Source organism: Onthophagus taurus, chromosome 1, assembly GCF_036711975.1.
Source record: "Onthophagus taurus isolate NC chromosome 1, IU_Otau_3.0, whole genome shotgun sequence".
Classification (NCBI taxonomy): Eukaryota; Metazoa; Arthropoda; class Insecta; order Coleoptera; family Scarabaeidae; genus Onthophagus; species Onthophagus taurus.
The window spans coordinates 42,919,307-42,935,102 of NC_091966.1; the positions used below are offsets into that span (position 1 = coordinate 42,919,307).

Below are 15,796 nucleotides of genomic sequence, written 5' to 3' on the forward strand. Positions count from 1 at the left end.
ATTGTAAGCTCTTAGGGTGATAAATTCGTTATATATACATTTTTAAAAATTACTGATTTAACATTTGATGAAAATGTAATTAAGGAAAAATATTATTTTTTCTACAACGGTAAAGAATAGAGAAGCGAAACTTTTTGAGATTATAAAGGAACCTTTGAGGTTAGATTATGCCTAATTATAAGCTTTTAGGCTGATTAATTCGATATATATACATTTTTTTAAAATATTGATTTGACGTTTGATGAAAATGTAATTAAGGAAAAAAAATATTTTCTCCACAACGGTAAGGAATAGAGAAGCGAAACTTTTTGAGGTTATAAAGGAACGTTTGAGGTTAGATTATGCCTAATTATAAGCTTTTAGGATGATTAATTCGTTATATATACACTTTTAAAAATTACTGATTTGACGTTTGGTGAAAATGTAATTAACGAAAAAAATTTTTTTCTCCACAACGATAAGGAATAGAGAAGCGAAAGTTTTTGAGTTTATAAAGCAACATTTGAGGTTAAATTATGCTTAATTATAAGCTTTTAGATTGATTAATTCGTTATATATACATTTAAAAAAATCACTGATTTGACGTTTGAAGAAAATGTGATTAAGGAAAAAAATTATTTTCTCCACAACGATAAGGAATAGAGAAGCGAAACTTTTTGAGGTTATAAAGAAACATTTGAGGTTAGATTATGCCTAATTATAAGCTTTTAGGATGATTAATTCGATATATATACATTTTTTAAAAATATTAATTTGACGTTTGATGAAAATGTAATTAAGGAAAAAAATTATTTTCTCCACAACGGTAAGGAATAGAGAAGCGAAACTTTTTGAGGTTATAAAGGAACGTTTGAGTTTAGATTATGCCAAATTATAAGCTTCTAGAGAGATTAATTCGTTATATATACATTTAAAAAAATCACTGATTTGACGTTTGAAGAAAATGTGATTAAGGAAAAAAATTATTTTCTCCACAACGATAAGGAATAGAGAAGCGAAACTTTTTGAGGTTATAAAGAAACATTTGAGGTTAGATTATGCCTAATTATAAGCTTTTAGGATGATTAATTCGATATATATACATTTTTTAAAAATATTAATTTGACGTTTGATGAAAATGTAATTAAGGAAAAAAATTATTTTCTCCACAACGGTAAGGAATAGAGAAGCGAAACTTTTTGAGGTTATAAAGGAACGTTTGAGTTTAGATTATGCCAAATTATAAGCTTCTAGAGAGATTAATTCGTTATATATACATTTAAAAAAATCACTGATTTGACGTTTGAAGAAAATGTGATTAAGGAAAAAAATTATTTTCTCCACAACGATAAGGAATAGAGAAGCGAAACTTTTTGAGGTTATAAAGAAACATTTGAGGTTAGATTATGCCTAATTATAAGCTTTTAGGATGATTAATTCGATATATATACATTTTTTAAAAATATTAATTTGACGTTTGATGAAAATGTAATTAAGGAAAAAAATTATTTTCTCCACAACGGTAAGGAATAGAGAAGCGAAACTTTTTGAGGTTATAAAGGAACGTTTGAGTTTAGATTATGCCAAATTATAAGCTTCTAGAGAGATTAATTCGTTATATATACATTTAAAAAAATCACTGATTTGACGTTTGAAGAAAATGTGATTAAGGAAAAAAATTATTTTCTCCACAACGATAAGGAATAGAGAAGCGAAACTTTTTGAGGTTATAAAGAAACATTTGAGGTTAGATTATGCCTAATTATAAGCTTTTAGGTTGATTAATTCGATATATATACATTTTTTTAAAATATTAATTTGACGTTTGATGAAAATGTAATTAAGGAAAAAAATTATTTTCTCCACAACGGTAAAGAATAGAGAAACGAAACTTTTTGAGGTTATAAAGGAACGTTTGAGGTTAGATTATGCCTAATTATAAGCTTTTGATTAATTCGTTATACGTACATACATTTTTAAAAATTACTGATTTGACGTTTGATGAAAATTTAATTAAAGAAAAAAATCATTTTCTCCACAACGGTAAGAAATAGAGAAGCGAAACATTTTGAGGTTATAAAGGAACGTTTGAGGTTAGATTATGCCAAATTATAAGCTTCTAGAGAGATTAATTCGTAATATATACATTAAAAAATCAGTGATTTGATGTTTGATGAAAACGTAATTAACGAACAAAATTATTTTCTCCACAACGATAAGGAATAGAGAAGCGAAACTTTTTGAGGTTATAAAGGAACGTTTGAGGTTAGATTATGCCTAATTATAAGCTTTTAGGGTGATTAATTCGTTATATATACACTTTTTAAAATTACTGATTCGACGTTTGATGAAAATGTGATTAAAGAAAAAAATTATTTTCTCCATAACGGTAAGGAATAGAGAAGCGAATCTTTTTGAGGTTATAAAGGAACGTTTCAGGTTAGATTATGCCTAATTATAAGCTTTTGATTAATTCGTTATATATACATTTTTAAAAATCAGTGATTTCACGTTTGATGAAAATGTTATTAAGAAAAAAAAATATTTTCTCTACAACGGGGCGGAATAGAAAATCGAAAGTTTTTGAGGTTATAAAGGAACGTTTGAGGTTAGATTATGCCTAACTATAAGCTTCTAGGGTGATTAATTCGTTATATATAAATTTTTAAAAATTACTGATTTGACGTTTGGTGAAAATGTAATTAAGGAAAAAAATTATTTTCTCCACAACGGTAAGGAATAGAAAAGCGAAACTTTTTGAGGTTATAAAGGAACGTCTGAGGTTAGATTATGCCTAATTATAAGCTTTTAGGGTGATTAATTCGTTATATATACATTTTTAAAAATCAGTGATTTGGACGTTTGATGAAAATGTTATTAAGAAAAAAAAATATTTTCTCTACAACGGGGCGGAATAGAAAATCGAAAGTTTTTGAGGTTATAAAGGAACGTTTGAGGTTAGATTATGCCTAACTATAAGCTTCTAGGGTGATTAATTCGTTATATATAAATTTTTAAAAATTACTGATTTGACGTTTGGTGAAAATGTAATTAAGGAAAAAAATTATTTTCTCCACAACGGTAAGGAATAGAAAAGCGAAACTTTTTGAGGTTATAAAGGAACGTCTGAGGTTAGATTATGCCTAATTATAAGCTTTTAGGGTGATTAATTCGTTATATATACATTTTTAAAAATCAGTGATTTCACGTTTGATGAAAATGTTATTAAGAAAAAAAAATATTTTCTCTACAACGGGGCGGAATAGAAAATCGAAACTTTTTGAGGTTATAAAGGAACGTTTGAGGTTAGATTATGCCTAACTATAAGCTTCTAGGGTGATTAATTCGTTATATATAAATTTTTTAAAATTACTGATTTGACGTTTGGTGAAAATGTAATTAAGGAAAAAAATTATTTTCTCCACAACGGTAAGGAATAGAAAAGCGAAACTTTTTGAGGTTATAAAGGAACGTCTGAGGTTAGATTATGCCTAATTATAAGCTTTTGGGCTGATTAATTCGATAGATATACATTTTTAAAAAATATTGATTTGACGTTTGATGAAAATGTAATTAAGGAAAAAATTTATTTTCTCCACAACGATAAGGAATAGAGAAGCGAAACTTTTTGAGGTTATAAAAGAACGTTTGAGGTTAGATTATGCCAAATTATAAGTTTCTAGGATGATTAATTCGTTATATATCCACTTTTAAAAATTACTGATTTGACGTTTGATGAAAATGTAATTAAGGAAAAAAATTATTTTCTCCACAACGATAAGGAATAGAGAAGCGAAACTTTTTGAGGTTATAAAAGACCGTTTGAGGTTAGTTTATGCCAAATTATAAGTTTCTGGGATGATCAATTCGTTATACATACATTTTTTAAAATCACTGATTTGACGTTTAATGAAAATGTCATTAACGAAAAAAATTATTTTCTCCACAACGGTAAGGAATAGAGAAGCGAACCTTTTTGAGGTTATAAAGGAACGTTTGAGGTTAGATTATGCCATATTATAAGTTTCCAGGGTGAGCAATTCTTTATATATAAATTTTTAAAAATCACTGATTTGACGTTTGATGAAAATGTAATTAAAGAAAAAAATTATTTTCTGCACAACGGTAAGGAATAGAGATGCGAAAGTTTTTGAGGTTATAAAGGAACGTTTGAGGTTAGATTATGCCTAATTATAAGCTTTTAGGGTGATTAATTCGTTTTATATACATTTTTAAAAATTACTGATTTGACGTTTGATGAAAATGTAAATAAGGAGAAAAATTATTTTCCCCACAACGGTAAGGAATAGAGAAGCGAAACTTGTTGAGGTTATAAAGGAACATTTGAGGTTAGATTATGCCTAATTATAAGCTTTTAGGGTGATTAATTCGTTATATATACATTTTTAAAAATTACTGGTTTGACATTTGAAGATATTGTAATTAAGGAAAAAAATTATTTTCTCAACAACTGTAAGGAATAGAGAAGCGAAACTTTTTGAGGTTATAAAGGAACGTTCGAGGTTAGATTATGCCATATTATAAGTTTCCAGGGTGAGCAATTCTTTATATATAAATTTTTAAAAATCACTGATTTGACATTTGATAAAAATATAATTACTGCAAAAAATTATTTTCTCCACAACGGTTAGTAATAAAGATGTGAAACTATTTGAAGTTAGAAAGTAACGTTTGAGGTTACATTATGCCAAATTATAAGCTTCTAAGGTGATCAATGTTGTGGTATTTCTTTGGTAAACAAGTCATTATGTATAAATTATAAAAAATCGTTGTTTTGACATTTGATGACAATCTTAGAATGTGGGCAGCAATAGAACGTTTATTCTTAAGCAACATTGAATAATAAGCATTTAACCCGAAAACATCGAAAATTAAATCGTTACTTAAGTTTAATTTGTTGGTTAACACACGTTAATTTTATTGGAGCTAATTAAGAATTTATTTAAATACATTAAGTTTATCATTAAATTCGAAAAGCAAATTAAAGCAACCATAAACTAATTTGTCAAAAAGCTTTTTTCGTTAAATCCAAGGTTGAAATCATAAAATTTCCACATTTTAATTGATTTTAACCAATAATGTTATACCTTGACATTCAAATTATATTCTTCACAAAAACCCCGTTTATCACTATCAATAAAAGTTTTAAAAAAAACCTTCAAAAACGTTGGATGATTGTTGAGATAAAAAAAAATTTAGATAGATTCCGTTCAAAAACATCAATTAAACCGTTTAATAGCGGTTTTAATGATTGTGACCCGTTAGAATATTTAATCCGCATAAATACATAATGGAATGTGTCATTTCATAACCAAAGACGAATAATAAAATCACACAACACATAAATACACGTACACGCAATATTTACATGCAAATCGATCTTAACCTTGTGCAATTTACTACGAGCGTAACTGTAATAACAGTTTTAACAGCATCTCGCTATTTCATTAACAAATTCAATTAGATGCATTCCTTTGATGTAATTAGAATGATCTAATTCTAAAGGGAATTAAGTAAATCTTTAAAATGACTCAAAACACGATTGATAATCGATAAATCGTGTTTTGAGTCATTTTTAATTTTTTTAAACACTTTCCTTCATAGAAAACGCTGTCTAAGTAATTATCTTGATCATAAACCGACGAAATTTGTTCTGATTCAACAAATTGTAGGGTTTCCGGTGGCGTATCTGATGGAAACGTGTTCGAACCGGTATCGTTTTGAATAAGGATGTCCGAATTTTCTGTAGTCGTCGTCGTTGTGGTTGTTTGAATCGGTTTCATTGAATCTTGTTTGTTGTTGGCTTTCGGTAGAATCTCCCAGACGCTCGGCGGTTTCGTTCGTTGGTTTTTCAACAGTCTTTTTTCAAGGAAACTCTGCAGGATTTGCTCGGTTATCCGGTTCTGACGAGCCACTTCCTTCACGTCTAAATTGGCAGTGCGACCTGCAAAACCAACGATTGAAACACGCCTGTCGTCAATTTTGAATTTATTTAAAAGTATTTTATGTATTTAAGTTCTTCATGCAATTTGTGTTTGTTGTTTAATGCGAAATTATTGATGTTCTTTTGATAAATTGTTTTTAAACCATATAAATTGTTTTTTGATTGATGTTGATTTTCCCAACTTCAAATAATCACATCTGCTTTAATTTTTAGAGTAATGAAATGATATATACTTTAAATAAATGCTTAAAGCATTGTCTTTAAAACGATATATAATAAATATATAGATAAATATTAAAGTTTCGGAGATACGGTGATTTTAAGAAAATGTTTCATAATAAGGTTGAGTTGAAAAAATTTTGAAGTAACTCAAATTCAAAAAATCGTATCTGCCTTAATTGTGGGAGTTATAAAATGATATATACTTTAAATTAAAGCTTAAAGTATTGTCTTTTAAAAGACTTATAATAAATATATAGTTAGATATAAAAATGTTTAAAATATGAAGATTTTAAAAAAAGGTTGCACAAAAAGGTGATGATTTTTATCTAACTTAAATTCAAAAAATCATATCTGCTCTAATTGTGGGAGTTATAAAATGATTTATACTTTAAATTAGAGCTTAAAGTATTCTCTTTAAAACGACATATAATAAATATATAGTTAGACATAAAAATTTTGGAGATACGGTGATTTTAAAAAAAGGTTGCACATAAAGGTTTTGATGAATAGATTAAAACCGATTCATATTCAAAAAATCATATCTGCCTTAATTGTGGTAGTTATAAAATGATTTATACTTTAAATTAAAGCTCAAAGTATTCTCTTTAAAACGACATATAATAAATATATAGTTAGACATAAAAATTTTGGAGATACGGTGATTTTAAAAAAAGGTTGCACATAAAGGTTTTGATGAATAGATTAAAACCGATTCATATTCAAAAAATCATATCTGCCTTAATTGTGGTAGTTATAAAATGATTTATACTTTAAATTAAAGCTCAAAGTATTCTCTTTAAAACGATATATAATAATTATATAGATAGACATAAAAATTTCGGAGATACGGTGATTTTAAGGAAATATTGTACAACGAGGTTAAGTTGAATAAATTTTGATCAGCACAATTTAAAAAAATTATATTTGCCTTAATTGTGGGAATTATAAAATGATTTATACTTTAAATTAGACCTTAAAGTATTCTCTTTAAAACGACATATAATAAATATATAGTTGGGTATAAAAATTTTGGAGATACGGTGATTTAAAAAAAAGGTTGCACAAAAAGGTGATGAATAGATTTTTATCTAACTCAAATTCAAAAAATCATATCTCCTCTAATTGTGGGAGTTATAAAATAATTTATACTTTAAATTAAAGCTTAAAGTATTCTCTTTAAAACGATATATAATAATTATATAGTTGCATATAAAAATTTTGGAGATACGGTGATTTGAAAAAAAGGTTGCACAAAAAGGTGATAAATAGATTTTTATCTAACTCAAATTCAAAAAATCATATTTGCCTTAATTGTGGGAGTTATAAACTGATACATACTTTAAATTAAAGCTTAAAGTATTCTCTTTAAAACGACATATAATAAATATATAGTTGGATATAGAAATTTTGGAGATACGGTGATTAAAAAAAAAATGCACATAAATGTTTTGATGAATAGATTTAAAACTAACTCAAATTCAAAAAATCATATCTGCTTTAATTGTGGGAATTATAAAATGATTTATACTTTAAAATAAAGCTTAAAGTATACTCTTTAAAACGACATATCATAAATATATAGTTGGATATAAAAATTTTGGAGATACGGTGATTTTAAAAAAAGGTTGCACAAAAAGGTGATGAATACATTTTTATCTAACTTAACTTCAAAAAATCATATCTGCTCTAATTGTGGGAGTTATAAAATAATTTTTACTTTAAATTGAAGCTTAAAGTATTCTTTTTAAAACGACATATAATAAATATATAGTTGGATATAAAAATTTTGGAGATACGGTGATTTTAAAAAAAGGTTGTGATGAATAGATTTTCAACTAATTCAAATTCAAAAAATCATATTTTCTTTAATTGTTTGAGTAACAAAATGATTTATACTTTAAATTAAAGCATAAAGTATTCTCTTTAAAACAACATATAATAAATATATAGTTAGATATAAACATTTTAGAGATACGTTGATTTTAAGAAAAGGTTGTAGAAAAAGGTTGCGATGAATAGATTTTTAACTAACTCAAATTCAAAAAATCATATCTACTTTAATTGTGGGAGTTATAAAATGATTTATACTTTAAATTAAAGCTTAATGTATTCTGTTTAAAACAACATATAATAAATATATAGTTAGATATAAAAATTTTGGAGATACGGTGATTTAAAAAGAAATTACACATACATGTTTTGATGAATAGATTTAAAACTAACTCAAATTCAAAAAAACATATCTGCTTTAATTGTGGGAGTTATAAAATGATTTATACTTTAAATTATAGCTTAAAGAATTCTCTTTAAAACGACATATCATAAATATATAGTTGGATATAAAAATTTTGGAGATACAGTGATTTGAAAAAAAGGTTGCACAAAAAGGTGATAAATAGATTTTTATCTAACTCAAATTCAAAAAATCATATCTCCTCTAATTGTGGGAGTTATAAAATAATTTATACTTTAAATTAAAGCTTAAAGTATTCTCTTTAAAACGATATATAATAATTATATAGATAGACATAAAAATTTCGGAGATACGGTGATTTTAAGGAAATATTGTACAACGAGGTTAAGTTGAATAAATTTTGATCAGCTCAATTTCAAAAAATCATATTTGCCTTAATTGTGGGAATTATAAAATGATTTATACTTTAAATTAGACCTTAAAGTATTATCTTTAAAACGACATATAATAAATATATAGTTGGATATAAAAATTTTGGAGATACAGTGATTTGAAAAAAAGGTTGCACAAAAAGGTGATAAATAGATTTTTATCTAACTCAAATTCAAAAAATCATATCTCCTCTAATTGTGGGAGTTATAAAATAATTTATACTTTAAATTATAGCTTAAAGTATTCTCTTTAAAACGACATATCATAAATATATAGTTGGATATAAAAATTTTGGAGATACAGTGATTTGAAAAAAAGGTTGCACAAAAAGGTGATAAATAGATTTTTATCTAACTCAAATTCAAAAAATCATATCTCCTCTAATTGTGGGAGTTATAAAATAATTTATACTTTAAATTAAAGCTTAAAGTATTCTCTTTAAAACGATATATAATAATTATATAGATAGACATAAAAATTTCGGAGATACGGTGATTTTAAGGAAATATTGTACAACGAGGTTAAGTTGAATAAATTTTGATCAGCTCAATTTCAAAAAATCATATTTGCCTTAATTGTGGGAATTATAAAATGATTTGTACTTTAAATTAGACCTTAAAGTATTATCTTTAAAACGACATATAATAAATATATAGTTGGATATAAAAATTTTGGAGATACAGTGATTTGAAAAAAAGGTTGCACAAAAAGGTGATAAATAGATTTTTATCTAACTCAAATTCAAAAAATCATATCTCCTCTAATTGTGGGAATTATAAAATAATTTATACTTTAAATTAAAGCTTAAAGTGTTCTCTTTAAAACGATATATAATAATTATATAGATAGATATAAAAATTTCGGAGATACGGTGATTTTAAGGAAATATTGTACAACGAGGTTAAGTTGAATAAATTTTGATCAGCTCAATTTCAAAAAATCATATTTGCCTTAATTGTGGGAATTATAAAATGATTTATACTTTAAATTAAAGCTTAAAGTATTCTCTTTAAAATGACATATAATAAATATATAGTTGGATATAAAAATTTTGGAGATACGGTGATTTGAAAAAAAGGTTGCACAAAGAGGTGATGAATAGATTTTTATCTAACTCAAATTCAAAAAATCATATCTCCTCTAATTGTGGGAGTTATAAAATAATTTATACTTTAAATTAAAGCTTAAAGTGTTCTCTTTAAAACGATATATAATAATTATATAGATAGATATAAAAAATTTAGAGATACGGTGATTTTAAAAAAAGGTTGCACATAAATGTTTTGATGAATAGATTAAAACCGATTCAAATTCAAAAAATCATTCTGCCTTAATTGTGGGAGTTATAAAATGATTTATACTTTAAATTAAAGCTTAAAGTATTATCTTTAAAACTACTTCTAAGAAATATATAGTTAGATATAAAAAATTTTCAGATACAGTGATTTAAAAAAAAAGTTGTACATAAAGGTTTTGATGAATAGATTTAAAACTAACTCACATTCAAAAAATCATATCTGCTTTAATTGTGGGAGTTATTAAATGGTTTATACTTTAAATTAAAGCTTAAAGTATTCTGTTTAAAATGATATATCATAAATATATAGATAGATACAAAAATTTTGGAGAGACGGTGATTTTAAGCAAATGTTGCACAAAGGGTTGAGTTGAATAAATTTTGAACTAGCTCAAATTCAAAAAATCATATCTGCTTTAATTGTGGGGGTTATAAATTGATTTATACATTAAATTAAAGCTTAAAGTATTCTCTTTAAAATAATATATAATAAATATATAGATAGATATAAAAATTTCGGAGATATGATCATTTTAAGAAAATGCTATACAAAGAAGTAAGGTTGAATAAATTTTAATTAACTCAATTTCAAAAAATCATATCTGCTTTAATTGTGGGAGTTATAAAATGATTCATACTTTAAATTAAAGCTTAAAGTGTTCTCTTTAAAATGATATATAATAAATATATAGATAGATATAAAAATTTCGGAGATACGATCATTTTAAGAAAATGCTATACAAAGAAGTAAGGTTGAATCAATTTTAATTAACTCAATTTCAAAAAATCATATCTGCCTTAATTGTGGAAGTTGTAAAATGATTTATACATTAGATTAAAGCTTAAAGAATTCTCTTTAAAACGACATATAATAAATATATAGTTAGATATAAAAATTTTGGAGATACGGTGATTTAAAAAAAAATTGCACATAAATGTTTTGATGAATACATTTAAAACTAACTCAAATTCAAAAAGTCATATCTGCTTTAATTGTGGGAGTTATAAAATCATTTATACTTTGAATTAAAGCTTAAAGTATTATCTTTAAAATCACTCATAATAAATATATAGTCAGATATAAAAATTTTGGAGATACGGTGATTTTAAGAAAATGTTGCACAAAAGGGTTAAATTGAATAAATTTTAAACTAATTTAAATTAAAAAAATCATATCTGCTTTAATTGTGGGAATTATAAAATTATTTATACACCAAATTAAAGCTTAAAGTATTCTTTTTAATACGAGATATAATAGATATAAAAATTTCGTAAGGAAAATAAAATAAAGGAAATAACGAGAAACATATTTGAATAAAAAATTCAAACACAAACACAAAATTACTTAAGCACCGCTTTCCTCTTTGATAACCGGATTCGTGTTTGCCGAATTTCGACACGATTTCGGTCCTTTCGCATTCCGGACTTTCGTAATTAAGTATACGCGTTTCTTTAGCGTTCACACCGAAACCGACTAATTGCCTGAATAAACACACAGCGGTTGATTTCCTAAGGTAAATCCAACAACACCTGTTGGACGCGAATGTCACTTTGTTTCACACCTTTAAAATGTCACATTCATAATGAGATATTACTCACTAATTATTTTATTAATTCCTAATTATAATAAATTAGCAGATTTATTTTTTGGCGGAGGAGCCGGACTTTTTTTATAAAAAAATCGTATTCGTTATAAAAAATTCTTTAAAATGACTCCAAACAAACCTCATTTATTTTTGAGGATACCCCAGATATTTTTGATATTATTTTTGCGACTTCCGGTTTTTATTTTAGGTTATATCTCGGTTAATTTTTGAGATAAACTAGTCGTGTTTGTACTCGTTTTAAAGGATTTTTAATTTTTTATTATTATTTAATCGGAAAAAGTATAGTTTGATTATTATTTTTCATCAAAAATGATAATTTAATCATTTAAACGGTAATAATTGTTTTTTTAATCGATTCGAATGTAACAACAACACCCTGACATTACGCAAAGTTATCTTAATTATCACTTTGAAACATAATTTCCTCGACCTGACATTTATTGTACGTACATACGTAAGGTTAGGATACATTTGATGATCGGGCAACCTTCACATTCTAGACGAGCTTATTTGCAAGAATTCACGCCAACGACGTCGACGTAATCGGGTCCTTGTATCTTTCAATTTTTATTTACCATCTAGATGGTAGTAATTTGTGGGTTAAGGTCAAAGTTGAATTGGATTATTTAGATATTCGAAATCGTAACAGTTTTAAATATCGCCCACTGCTTTGGTGACACATAATCCTCATTGAATCGGGTTTATCAAAGAATTATACTTTTAAGAAACGAGGTGGGATTTATTTCGACACGATCCACTTTCTATAAATTCCTTGCAACACGTTTAAGCTTGAAATTAACCCCGGAATAAATAATAGAGTGGAGGAGGAGACAATAAAGCTTAAGAAATCGCAATTATTATTGTCAACGTACTCACGAAAGCGGAAACTTTTGAAAATGATATCTTGGATACGTAACTTTCAAGGATATTAAGTTACCTATTTAAAATTTATTTGGTTGCATTAAAAAATTACATTTACTTTTTTTTGTTGTCTTCTTTTTCGTCGATTAACCTCACTCAAATAAAAAATGAATCGAGATGATGAGTTGTTATCCTTAAGAAGTCGGCGTTCACGGTCAACTTCTTCAATAAAGATGGATATAAAATACAATAAATAAAAGGTTGTTGCTCTCAAAAAAACCTGTTCAATAAATAAGTATCATATAAAAACGTCCCATAAAAATCGAATAAAAACAATCTTCTTCTATAAACAATAATTATGTCCAAAAATAGATTTAAAAAAACGTTGAACCTTCGAACACCATCTTTTTTTAATCGATAATTAAGGCTCCGTACATTTCAATTGGGTCAATCGACACGTTTCTTTCTCAAACCATAAATTCGATGCAGTAGAAAGTCAAAGTTACGTTACAGATCTATTCGAAACAATATCCCGTAGATTAAAAGAGAATTTCGATTTTTCTTTTAAAGTTTAAAGTGAAAGTGGTTTTCCCTTTAATGTAACAAAAAATTTTTATAATTTTTATTTAATGTTGATAGTGGGTGAAGAAAAATGATTACTGGTTTAAAAAAAAATGTAAATTACGAAGTCATTGCTAAATGAATTAGCGTGCTTAAGTGGTAACCTTCCTGCGGTTTTAAGTTTAATGTCAAGAGTTTTCTTCAGGCACTCTCCATTTATAACTGTAAAAAAAGTGGATTTCATCTTCGCTTAGTTCATAAATATAGATGAAGTGCATTAAAATAGAAACGGTTACGAGATGAAAACGTGAACGAGAAAAAAAATGGGGAAAAACAACTACTACATATTCTTGGAGTTTTATAATGAATTGCAATAAATTTAAGTTAAACAAAGAAAATTTAATGATTAAGAAAATAAATCTACATTAAATTTGCTTTAAATTGTTTATTGTTTCATCAAGATATCTCAATTAGTTCTTGAGATATAACTTTTTAAAATTATCAGTGTGAAGAAATTTAAAAAATCGCGACATCAATATTTATGGGAATTAAAAAATAATACTCGCTGTGCTGAATTTGGATTAAATTTGCTTTAAAATGCTTTTTATTTCATTGCGATATCTCAATTACTTCTTAAGATACGCAATTATAAAGTTTACCCTTGTCAATACGATTTTTTAAATTATCAATTTAAAGCAAAAATTAATTCAAAGAATCGTAACATCAAGATTTATTTGATTAAAAAAATAATTTTTACTATGTTAAATTTAGATTAAATTTGCTTTAAATTGTTTTTTGTTACATCAAGATATCTCAATTAGTTCTTGAGATATAACTTTTTAAAATTTGATAATTTCATCGTTAAAATTATCAGTGTGAAGAAATTTAAAAAATCGCGACATCAATACTTACGGGAATTAAAAAATAATTTTTGCTGTGGTGAATTTGGATTAAATTTGCTTTAAAATGCTTTTTATTTCATTGCGATATCTCAATTAGTTCTTAAGATACGCATTTATAAAGTTTACCATTGTCAATACGATTTTTTAAATTATAAATTTAAAGCAAAAATTAATTCAAAGAATCGTAACATCAAGATTAATTTGATTAAGAAAATAATTTTTCCTATGTTAAATCTAGATTAAATTTGCTTTAAAATGTTTCATGTTTCATCAAGATATCTCAATTAGTTCTTGAGATATAACTTTTTAAAATTTGATAATTTCATCGTTAAAATTATCAGTGTGAAGAAATTTAAAAAATCGCGACATCAATATTTATGGGAATTAAAAAATAATTTTTGCTGTGGCGAATTTGGACTAAATTTGCTTTCAAATGCTTTTTATTTCATTGCGATATCTCAATTATTTTTTAAGATACGCGTTTATAAAGTTTACCATTGTCAATACGATTTTTTAAATTATCAATTTGAAGCAAAAATGAATTCAAAGAATCGTAACATCAAGAGTTATTTGATTAAGAAAATAATTTTTACTGTGTTAAATCTAGATTAAATTTGCTTTAAAATGTTTATTGTTTCATCAAGATATCTCAATTAGTTCTTGAGATATAACTTTTTAAAATTTGATAATTTCATCTTTAAAATTATCAGAGTGAAGAAATATAAAAAATCGCGACATCAATATTGATGGGAATTAAAAAATAATTTTTGCTGTGCTGAATTTAGATTAAATTTGCTTTAAAATGCTTTTTATTTCATTGCGATATCTCAATTAGTTCTTAAGATACGCGTTTATAAAGTTTACCATTGTCAATACCATTTTTTAAATTATCAATTTAAAGCAAAAATGAATTCAAAGAATCATAACATCAAGATTTATTTGATTAAGAAAATAATTTTTGCTGTGTTAAATCTAGATTAAATTTGCTTTAAAGTGTTTATTGTTTCATCAAGATATCTCAATTAGTTCTTGAGATATAACTTTTTAAAATTTGATAATTTAATCTTTAAAATTATCAGTGTGAAGAAATTTAAAAAATCGCGACATTAATATTTATGGGAATTAAAAAATAATTTTCTCTGTGCTGAATTTGGATTAAATTTGCTTTAAAATGCTTTTTATTTCATTGCGATATCTCAATTAGTTCTTAAGATACGCGTTTATAAAGTTTACCATTGTCAATACGATTTTTAAATTATCAATTTAAAGCAAAAATGAATTCAAAGAATCGTAACATCAAAATTTATTTGATTAAGAAAATAATTTTTGCTGTGTTAAATTTAGATTAAATTTGCTTTAAATTGTTTATTGTTTCATCAAGATATCTCAATTAGTTCTTGAGATATAACTTTTTAAAATTTGATAATTTCATCTTTAAAATTATCAGTGTGAAGAAATTTAAAAAATCGCGACATCAATATTTATGGGAATTAAAAAATAATTTTCTGTGTGGTGAATTTGGATTAAATTTGCTTTCAAATGCTTTTTATTTCATTGCGATATCTCAATTAGTTCTTAAGATACGCGTTTATAAAGTTTACCATTGTCAATACGATTTTTTAAATTATCAATTTAAAGCAAAAATGAATTCAAAGAATCGTAACATCAAGATTTATTTGATTAAGAAAATAATTTTTACTATGTTAAATCTAGATTAAATTTGCTTTAAATTGTTTTTTGTTTCATCAAGATATCTCAATTAGTTCTTGAGATATA

General features: G+C 25.5%; 1 protein-coding gene across 1 annotated transcript in view; it reads right to left on the bottom strand.

The window, feature by feature from the left end:
* The window catches only part of LOC111420289 (C-type lectin domain family 4 member F-like), a 50,014-nt gene that overhangs the window by 22,399 nt on the left and 11,819 nt on the right, over positions 1 to 15,796 (bottom strand). The window contains exon 2 of the mRNA XM_071201395.1: positions 5,711 to 5,944. Within this exon, the coding sequence (XP_071057496.1) occupies positions 5,711 to 5,944 (234 nt within the window). The remainder of the gene's footprint in view (positions 1 to 5,710; positions 5,945 to 15,796) is intronic.